Here is a 10305-nt window from a genome sequence, read left to right as displayed (position 1 = left end):
AAACACACAGACCTACCAAAGAGAGCTTTTACCTTTAATTTTCTGCACTCATGAAAGGAGTCTGACTTCACTGAAACAATGCTAGCAGGCAAATACAGCTTGTTTTACAACACAGGCAGCCCATGGATGTAAGAAATGTCCTTATTTCTGTGCTCTCATGTTCATTCCAAGGTTGCTGGAGGCGTGCCCTGACTGGGAATCAAACCAGTGAGTTTCTGGTCCAAGGGCCTGCCAGCGAGTTAATCTTCAAGCTAATAGGTCCAGATCTGTACTGATTAACTGGTGATGACTAACTAATTGAAAATGGCAACCAGTTAGACCAAGTTGTTTTAACTTATCTCTCCCCCTGTACTATTAATGCTATTTTGTCACGTAATCCCCTACACATATCCTATAAAACTGGACAGGGAAACTGCTAAAATTAGTCTCTCCCACTTACTAAAGCCAAGTTCATTGGTATAGCGAAAAAAATGCATTACCTTAGATTTAACACAAGGGAGCATAGGCTGTATATCATAGACTGAACACACATATGGGGAAATGAGGTTTAGGACAAGCTAAGGTACTGCATAGAAACCTCAGGCTTCTAGAGATCTGCTTGAAAGAGTGACCTATATATGAATGCAGCAGACGGTGTGCAGCAAATTGCTTACTGATCCAGCAGAGGTCACTCTAAAAATGTATAATTATCTTGACCTGCAATGCACACCTTATGAGATTAAATCAATTCTCTGCTTTGTATCTTCTCATGTCTTTGCTCATCTGTACTCTTAACTGTGACCCTAAAATTGATCTCAGCACAACAAAGCAAGGGATATCTCTAATCCTAAAATGAACTTGCGGTGAGATATTGGGGAGTGGATGAGGCATGTTGGAGGAGCTATAAGCAGTGATGGGGAAATGTCACATTATGTCATGCTGTCAATGAAATCAAAATGTAAATCAATAAGTTTTCATGAAGAACATGCTCCTCTGGCAGAGACCATAAAGAAATAAGATAATAACAAAACCATGCTGCTTTATCACTTGATATATTCAAATGAGGTCTGTTTGAAGGTTTAAGGTCAACATACTTTGTTTTATTTAAAGCCTGTTTACTTTGTTCCTTTCTTCTAAAGTCCCCTCCTCACCTCCTCCGCTGGCATCCATAAGGAGGAAGAACAAAGATGCAACAGAGTCAAAGTTGTAAAAGTCTGAAAATGGGATAAGCAACATGTTTCTTTGCTACAGTTATGTAGAAGACTCGAAAGCACAGTAAAAAGCTCTTTGCCAACTTTTGTAAAAACACAGATGTGCCATCTTTCATCGGATGTGACTTTTGACCATCGTGTAAGCTTGATCAGACCTGTTCTCTTCATTCTTCTCCAAAATCAGTTGAAATGCCATTATATACTAAACTGCCACCATCATTTGAATTTCTTATATGTGGATTATGGTTACTCCATTTATAAGTTAAGATAATCTAATTGATTACAATTGCTTCAAAATTCAACAGCAAGGTGATAAGCAAGACTTTACCATTGCTCCTGCATTATCCCTGCTCTGGCATCCCTCTAGTGATTTCCCATCATGCTTAGAGTAAACAACAAGCTACAGGTAATTACGTGTAAGGCACACAATGGCCTTGTCTTAACTTATACTGGCTCCTTATTCCAGTTCTTGAACACTCTGACTCCCAGATTTCGCTATTTCAAATAAAATTTCCAATTTAACTGTAAAACAAAAGGGAGATACTCTCTTTGCTTTTGCAGCCCCAAACCCTGGAGACACAGTCTTTGAGCTATTTTAGGCACATCTTAAAACCTATCTTTGTAGGCAAGCTTTTTCATTGTATTTAACTTTGTTCTAACACGGTCTGTCTGAGGAGTCAGTGCTTCAGTTACATAATCAAAAACATCCATTACTCTATGAGTCATGTCTCTTAATCCAGATGTTGTTCCCTAAGTCACATATCCTGTTTTTTCCCCATCTGTCCTCCTGCTACCAGTGAGCTTGTTTGCCTGTCCTCGTTCACACACAAACACATTTTAAAAGTATTTATGTCTCACAGTTTACCTATCTTCTTGCCCCCCCCCCCCCCCCCCCCAAAAAAAAAAGAGACAGACACTGCTAGTGCTGAGTGGAAAATAGGTGTTTTCTCACAAGGTCAGCCATAGAGATTCATCCTCAGACACACTGACAGCAGCTCAAAGCAGAGCAAGAGATGAATGACACTACCCACAGGGAGGCAGGAGAGGGTGAATGCAGAAAGCGGTTCTGCATAGCAATTTCATGTGGTTAACTCCCTGAGATCCTTAAAAAAAGTTACTTTAAACTTCAAAGTATTTAGTGAATGACAGAGATTTGGAGTATGGAATAACACTCCCTCACAGTGATTACTGCCTTTTAACACAGTCACATTCTGGTTTATGAGTGGCTAATTTAAACTTGTAACCTTGGTAACAAGTTTTTAACATTTTCCAGGATGTTTTAAACTTCAGTGCAAAGTGTGATTCCAACAGGGAATCGTGGTGAGATGAAATGCTTAGTTTGCCCAGTCAAAAGGCTAATATGTTTGCCTGTTCATGAACTTGGCTTCCAAGTAGTCATTTTTCACTCTTCCCTTCTCTAGACTCCGGACTAAACATCCCCTCCATCAATTAACATCATAACCTTTCAGATGTCCAGCCAGTGGTCACAGTCACCCTCCTGGGTGTTTGCAACAACATATCTTGCACAATGTATCCCAGAAAATAAGGGAGTTTAGGGTTCAGAGCAGAGGATGAAGATGAATAACAAAGTTTCATTCCCTCCACTCCAGCTCTGACTCACTGCTTTCAGTCTTTTTCAAGTTTAGTTAGTGAGAGGCAGCATCTTTTACTGACATGCTACAAGACAGGAAAACAGTAAACGGGCTTGAGTTGGACCGGAAATTCAACTTGTTTCATTTCCATAATTTTCACGGTAGAACATAGTGGGAGACAATTCCTCTGTGGCAAAGAGCCTGAGGCTTGAACACATTAGACTCGATTCAGTCTCTTTCTCGCTCCCACTCCTTCTTTCCATCGTGTAATACACCTTGAGTCAGGGCAGCTATTCATGAACAACTTACCCCAGCAGGAGATCCATTCTTCCTGAAGTGCTATTTTTTAATAGTTATACTGTATGCACAGGGGTGCAATAACTTTGTCAAAGTGTGCCTGCCAGATAATGCAAAACATATGCTTCGGCTTAAATATAAAAAGGATTTGAAACATTCCACTTCTTTTTCAGCTGCTTTATTCCCAAAGTAATCTTAAAAAAAACACGAAAGGCTTAATTTATATCCACATTAGACAGTTATGATTTATTCACATTTGCCAGTGTTCAGTCAACAGTAGTCTGTAGACTGAAAGATGAATTGACAGTGTTGACAGCTACTGTATATATTATTGAGAGGTCCACAGAGAGAAATTACTGTTATTTCTTCAAGGCTGACTGAAGTGTTTGAATCAGTGAAGATCTGTATAAACAGCATCTAACATGTGTTTTGAAAGTACAAGGAAAGAGATTGAAGACCAATCCACTGCACAATGCTGCATTCAAGACATAACAACAACCAAACCACCAATATTTCATTTGTTGTCTCAAGAGTTTTGACAACATAAGTTTCTTCTTTCTCTACTCTCTTATTTCAAACACACAAGGGCACTTGCACACACACACACACACACACACTTGGGCAGCAGCTGTAATGCAGACTTAAGTGGAAAATGGCCTTCTTACTTCTTTTTGGGTCGGGGTAGAGGGGGCGGTGGGGGAGGCAGTCTTTCAAGAGGAGGCCCCGCAAGATGTCTGACATGTTTCTGCAGGACCACAGGCCACTGGCTGGCGCAGAGCACATGCTTGTGGTGGGCTGTTTGTCTGCGTGAAGCTGGCATGGCCTCCCGTTCCCCTGCATCTGTTCCCCATTAGCAGAGCCGAGCGTATAAAGCAGGGAGCTGACAGAGGCTGGGAGCAGTCTAGTTCCTGCCTGGATCATGGGGTTTAGTGTCTGGCTGTGCGTGCTGTGCCTGCAGGCGAGCCTGCTGTCACACGCCTTTGACTGCTCAGGAGCGAGCCAGGGAGAGTTGTGTGTCAGCGGACGGACCGCAGACAGACAGGTAAGTGACGCACTTCTTATGGACATGATAGTTAGGGATGGACAAGGGTGTTCATTATGTGTCAGTCATCATCTGTGCTACTGAGATACTACTAAGGTAAGTGCAGTCTGTTTGAATCTGTTTCAAAGTTGTTTGCATCAAACTATATCATTACTAACCGTAACTCAAGTGAAACTGAAAAGGGGAATTATAAGAAATGATCAGTTTTGTGTTAAGCAAGTTGACAGCAAAATCTGGTGATAAACCTTAGTTTGGTTTTTATTTTAAAGCTTTGAAATTTAAAAATGTTGTCAGTGTCAAACTCTGTATAGAACAGAATAGCAATTTAGATTTTTTTTAAGCCTCAGTCCATAGTTATACTTATACTCATCTAAGTTGTCTGTTTCTTTCCACCATTATTTCATCCATGTGACTGGTGCAGATTTAACACCTTCTAATAAGAAGTAATAAGTGATCTTTTAAAGTGTGTACTTTCTAACGTTATGATAGCCAGACTGATTGTTTCATTTTTTCGCTCAGACATAGTGTGGTAAGTGTTTATATGGTAGCTTGGCAAGAGGAAACAAGTAACTGCTGGAATGTAACTTAGTCCACTCTGTTTCTGGTGAAAACGGCTGCTGTGACGATCATAGCGGCAAAGTGTGTTCCAGGATGGAAGGAGACATGTACTGTCTAACCCTGACCTGTGGAGACGTATAATTTTTTTTTTTAATTTTTCAAGCAGAAACAAAGTCTTATTGTAATGGTTTTTACAGCCATAGTGCCACTGAACCAAAAATATACCCCTCTGTGGAACAAAATCCTTCAGCTCCTCTTTTGGCTTTTCATGTGGCTACAAGCTGTTATACTTTAAACTTGTGGTTAACATTTTTCTGTGGACAGTCTTCATGTTCTGTCTAAAGTAATCACCTTCATCTGGACAACGGATTTGACAGCTGCAGAAAGAAGTCGGGGAGTTGGGAATTATGTTCCATCAGAGGGAGTTTGTGCCACATATGTGCTTTCTGCTGCAGTTATTTGTAATGTAATTACAGCATGCACAATTCTAAGCTTCAGTTGTGGTGAGGGCTAACTAATACCAGCAGCATCATCTTTTCATCAGCCATATTGGCTGCATTTGGTTTAGTTTACTCTTGTTTGCCTGTTCCCAATGTAATTTGTGTTTTTAATACATAAAATGAGGAATTTTGTGGCACTCATTAACACACATTGTGTGCAACAGCAGACAGCCACATGGACTATGGCAGGATTTGAAGATCATCCTAAACATTTGAACTTCCAAAACAAATTATTTTATGAGTCTGTCACTGGCCAATAGATCACAGCTGTAGCTTTGCCTCAGAAAAGTAATGTCTTTGGAGAACAGGAGAGTTTAAGGATTATTTTCTTTGAAAAAGAACAACCCACATCATGACATATTGTTAGATAAGACAGAAAGAGCTGGATTGTCTGAGACAGAAGACATTTTATATATTGAAACTAAAAACTACAGTGTGCATGAATATTCTTCATTATATTATCTTTTTTTTTTTACATGAATCCACTTTTGTGCAGAGAAGGATACATTTAGAGTCTTGACTCTGACTTTTTTCTTTTCAGCATGATGATCAAAGACAGCGCAGGGCACTTCCCTTAACTGAAGAGCTGGTATGTGCCGCCCCTTACACTTTTCTTCTTAACATTAAGCTTCAGTCTGAATTCTGAATTCTGGATTTCCTCTCAGAGACTCAGAGCACAGTTAATACAAATTATTGGGATATACTTCATGGGAGCAAGAAACAAATTTTGACAGAAAGGAAAAATAAGAGACACACGACTACCTAAAAGTTTGAGAGCTTTTCAGAATTTTCTATAGTTTTGCACAAACAAGGCATTATCCAGTTCTGATCTAATTTGACTTATTTGTGAGGGGCAAGTAAATTAAATTATGCTTTCGGTATCTGGTGTGACCCACTTGGAGGAATTGTAGCTCATTCCCCTGAATGAATAGTCTGCAATTTGAGCTTTATGAACTGCTTGCTTAGGGTTATGATGACCCATTTTCTCCTGAGAATCACTTCACAGGCAGATGTTCTTTAACACGGTAAAATTCAGCTAGCTAACGTAACTTAGGAAAAAGTATGCGAACCGATGCATGTCTTAAAAAAACTGCATGTTACACTAACAAACACTAACGGCTGTTGTTAGTACAACATACTATTACTATTCCACACACCTGGCTCATGTGGTGCTCATTGTCTGAGGAGCAGAAGAATTGGTCTTCAATTATCTTCATCTACAGATAATCCATCTGACTGGGAATCGGTGGAGTCTAAACTTTTTAAAGACGGCTTTATAAGCTTTTATAAGCTTTTTTTCCCTGATGTTCTCAGAAAATCTCAGTTGTTGATACCAGATGCAATTTCTACAAAGCTCTTGTGAAGCTGAGAGTTCAACTTCTGATCTTTGAAAAAAACACGACATCTGCTCGCACCTGTCATGCAGTTAATTGAAAACACCTCACTTCAATGCCACCTTCAAATTGGATGCTAATCTTTGAGGTTTGGATACCTTTGTCGCTCATTCATATGTGATACTGGATGGTTTTCCTCAAATTTCAAGGAAAAACATTTTTGTTAGATAGATAGATAGATAGATAGATAGATAGATAGATAGATAGATAGATAGATAGATAGATAGATAGATAGATAGATAGATAGATAGATAGATAGATAGATAGATAGATAGATAGATAGATAGATAGATAGATAGATAGATAGATAGATAGATAGATAGATAGATAGATAGATAGATAGATAGATAGATAGATAGATAGATAGATAGATAGATAGATAGATAGATAGATGATAGATAGATAGATTAAGTATTTTACGTGGAAGTGAAAAAGACAGAGAAGTGCTGTGTGTGCACCCTCAGCGCTTAAGTTCTGAAAACAATCACACACTGTAATCATACTGAATTTAAACTTCAAATTGCAACTGTTGTACCACAGTCAGTTCTAAAACATTCCATCTCACAATTCTGAAAACTGAAGCAATAATCAAAATATAGGTCAATGGCAATCACAGTAAGAACTTTGAATTGAGTCAAAATGAGTGACAATAATTTACAGCTAATTTAGTCATCATTGTTCTTAACAGACTGGGAGAGAAAGGTGGGGAGTCAAGCCTCTGTGGTACTGTTATAAGTCCAAAGTCCTAATTTGCAAAGTAAAGCCCATTGTTACTCAAAGTGACAGTCAATTTATTTGGAAAATAAGTGGATCAATAGCAGTTATTCATTCGGAGCAAAATCAATGCAGGAAATGGTGGAGCCACAAACAGTATCAATTCTAAAGTTTCCTTCCCTGCTGCAGCTTGACTTTCAGTGAAGGAAAGGAGACTAAATTAGAGGAGGGGAAAAGGCAGCACAGAAACAGACTGAAGCCCACTCAGAACCTTCTGCACACAGGACATGATGCACACCATCACCCTGAGAAACATGCAGGCATTGTTGTGTTCCTCTGTGGTTGTGGTTGTAACTGTGTCATTCTTGTAGGTTTTGTTCAGACGTAAGAGACAGCTAGAGCGGAGCGGTCCCACCCACTTGAGTCAGTCCAACCTGCCTGGAGCTGTCTCTGTCAAAGGCTTCCCTAACACTCTCATCCAGGTAAACCACTCTTATTAGTCACACAGGAGTCAGCAAAAGCCAAATGTGGGGGATGTGGGGACTGGCTTACAGAGGTGGCATTTGATGATGCCAAAGGTCAAATTGAAGCTTCTGTCATCCTTTATCATCTGAGTTTGCTGACAGAAATTATCCAAATTACCATTAATTATTAATATTAGTATTAGTTGTTGTTTACATGAATAGATGTACAAAATGAGAGCATCTGTGTTGGAGTACAATGAAAGGGAGATAATCGTGCAAATAATAGGTTAGGACGCCAAAGTGTTTTTGAAATTCAAACATAATTTAGGTGATAGAGCCCAAGTGTGTGTGAGTGTGTGTGTGTGTGTCTGGGTGTATCACTGTCTGTAAGCCTGTTTTCTTTTAGGCCGACAGGTCCAGGAGACACTTGGCTGCGAATAAGAAAAAGAACAAGCGTAAAACCCGCCCTGGCTCCTTCTCCCTCCTTAGCAACGACAAGAAATCCAACCCCCTACAGGTGAGTCTCCATGGCAACCCAGAGGCAGCAGAGAAACAGCTGGGACAAATAGTCCGGGTGTGCTAGCAGAGTTATAGGGCCACCTTAATCAGATTTATTCGATCAGTTTAGAGTACTCATCTGAACAATCCACATGTTTTTCTGATACCGTGCATTCATTCAGAGAGGACACTTTAAGTTTTACAAATGTTTTTTGGCACTTAGAAATAAGTTTCTGTCCTCTGACAACTGTCACAATTCAAAAGAACTAACAGTGACACGTATCGTACACTTTCAGGTGACCAGAGCGAGGAGACAAGTCAAGCTCGATCCACCCAAGAGGGGGAAGTCAGGTCGTTCTGGAGCTTTCTCTGTCCTGGTGAGTCACTATACACTGTTTATCATCTCACACACTGAAGTCAAATTTTGAATGAATGTTTGCGTCCTTGTGCTCTGCAGGGAGATCCTCTGATTGAAGGGCAGAATGACAGACCCAAAAGGAGCATATAGAAGACAAGTGCTGAGATTTTCCATAATTTTGGCAAACTCTAGAAAGGGGTACACAGAGCAATTAAAGAGTAAAGTAACAAAAGACTAATCTGAAACTCTAACCCAATAAAAATGTAACTGTGTTTATTCAGTATTTTATTAGGTCATTTTGACGTGTGTGTCTGCAATAATTATTTTACAAGTAAGCTAGTTTACATTAATCAGTCAGTCTCTGCTAATAGATCAACTCTATAGTATATATAGTTTTCATTTCTAATATATGTCTGCATGTTATCACATTATAAGAGGTCCCATATTGATATTTTAGTTTGCTATTTTGTTATAACCTATTTAATCACAGATTCCTTCACAGGATTGGGGGTATATTTTTGCAGAACCGTTTCTTGTGCTTTTGTTTCGGGGTTGCAATAAAAGTTTTGAGGAGACATATGGTGTAAAAGTCTTTAATAAAACTCTTTTTGCACTGTTAAAAAAAACCTACTAACATTAACTAATATGTGGCTTTTGAAGGCATTGGGAAAGAAATCAGTCAGCATTCAGTACCGCGTGAAATGGATCAGCCCTAGTTGTGGGCATGAATGGGACCACAACACCTGGGATATTTTTTCTCACTCGGGGGCACAAAAGTGAACCAGCTCAATGTTTCTTTCCAGAAAAACATGTCTACAGGCTGTAACCTCTCACACAAGGGCTCTGAAACTGACTGCAACACCTCACAGACAATAAAAGAAGAGACTGTTCAATTCTACCTGACTGCAGGATAACTGACAGCTCACTATCAGTCTTGCTATGTAAACAATCCATATTACATTAGAAAGTTGTGATCAGGAACTGGGGTCCAACACAGCTTAGGATACAGTGTAATGCCACTCCTTCGGGCTGTTGTAGTTACAAGCTTGTCCCTGGGGAGGTAGTAGTAATTACTACCCCAGTTCTGAATGTACTTCAGTCTCATTTTCAGTGCCAAATTACAGATGGCAAACATTGCACATATAGTGCAAGGCTGGTGCCAAAGGCAGCAGGATAAACTCAGTAAGACTCAGGCAAATAGCTTGCATATGAGGGAGGGAAAAAAATCTAAATGAAGTTCAGACCATCTGTTACAGGAGTCAAACTTTGTCTATTTTAAATATTTTGTGTCATTTTAATTAATTTGGCCAGGAATGGAAATTCAGTCATGGTTTAGATTAGTTTGAGCATTTTTTTCAGGACCCATATTCAAACATCTGCACAGAAACAGAGGCTGAGCTGAATGTTGTTCTCCAACATGTCAGATTAAACAAACACCAGAGTCACTACGTTGAGAGGAATCAGTGGTGTTCTGTGATTAATGTAATGTTTGGTTAAAAATCAAGGACTAAAATTCCTGCCTGAAAGGCAATCTGACAGAGAACGTGAACCAGTGAAAAAAAGGCAATCTAACTGAATAGAATGACTCATCCTCTCCTCGTTTACTGATCAAAGCCCCTGGCTCATGACGTGGACATGCAACGTCGTCAGTCTCATTTTTATGGTTTCATAGGCACAAACAGGGACACACACAACAAA

At 39.6% G+C, this 10305-nt stretch overlaps 1 protein-coding gene across 1 annotated transcript; it reads left to right on the top strand.

Annotated features, from left to right (window-relative positions):
• The first annotated feature begins 3841 nt into the window (after positions 1 to 3841).
• LOC140284443 (uncharacterized) lies at positions 3842 to 9182 on the top strand. The gene is made up of 6 exons (XM_072378306.1): positions 3842 to 4121; positions 5721 to 5768; positions 7659 to 7769; positions 8158 to 8268; positions 8546 to 8626; positions 8707 to 9182. The coding sequence occupies exons 1-6, from the start codon at positions 3999 to 4001 to the stop codon at positions 8755 to 8757; spliced, it is 525 nt and encodes a 174-aa protein (XP_072234407.1). The 5' UTR covers positions 3842 to 3998; the 3' UTR covers positions 8758 to 9182.
• Positions 9183 to 10305: the final 1123 nt, after the last annotated feature.

This window comes from Leuresthes tenuis, unplaced genomic scaffold, assembly GCF_036924035.1.
Source record: "Leuresthes tenuis unplaced genomic scaffold, fLeuTen1.0.hap1 SCAF_24, whole genome shotgun sequence".
Taxonomy (NCBI): domain Eukaryota; kingdom Metazoa; phylum Chordata; class Actinopteri; order Atheriniformes; family Atherinopsidae; genus Leuresthes; species Leuresthes tenuis.
The sequence above is the reverse complement of the archived record's forward strand: the minus strand, read 5'-3'. Positions and strand labels throughout refer to the sequence as shown.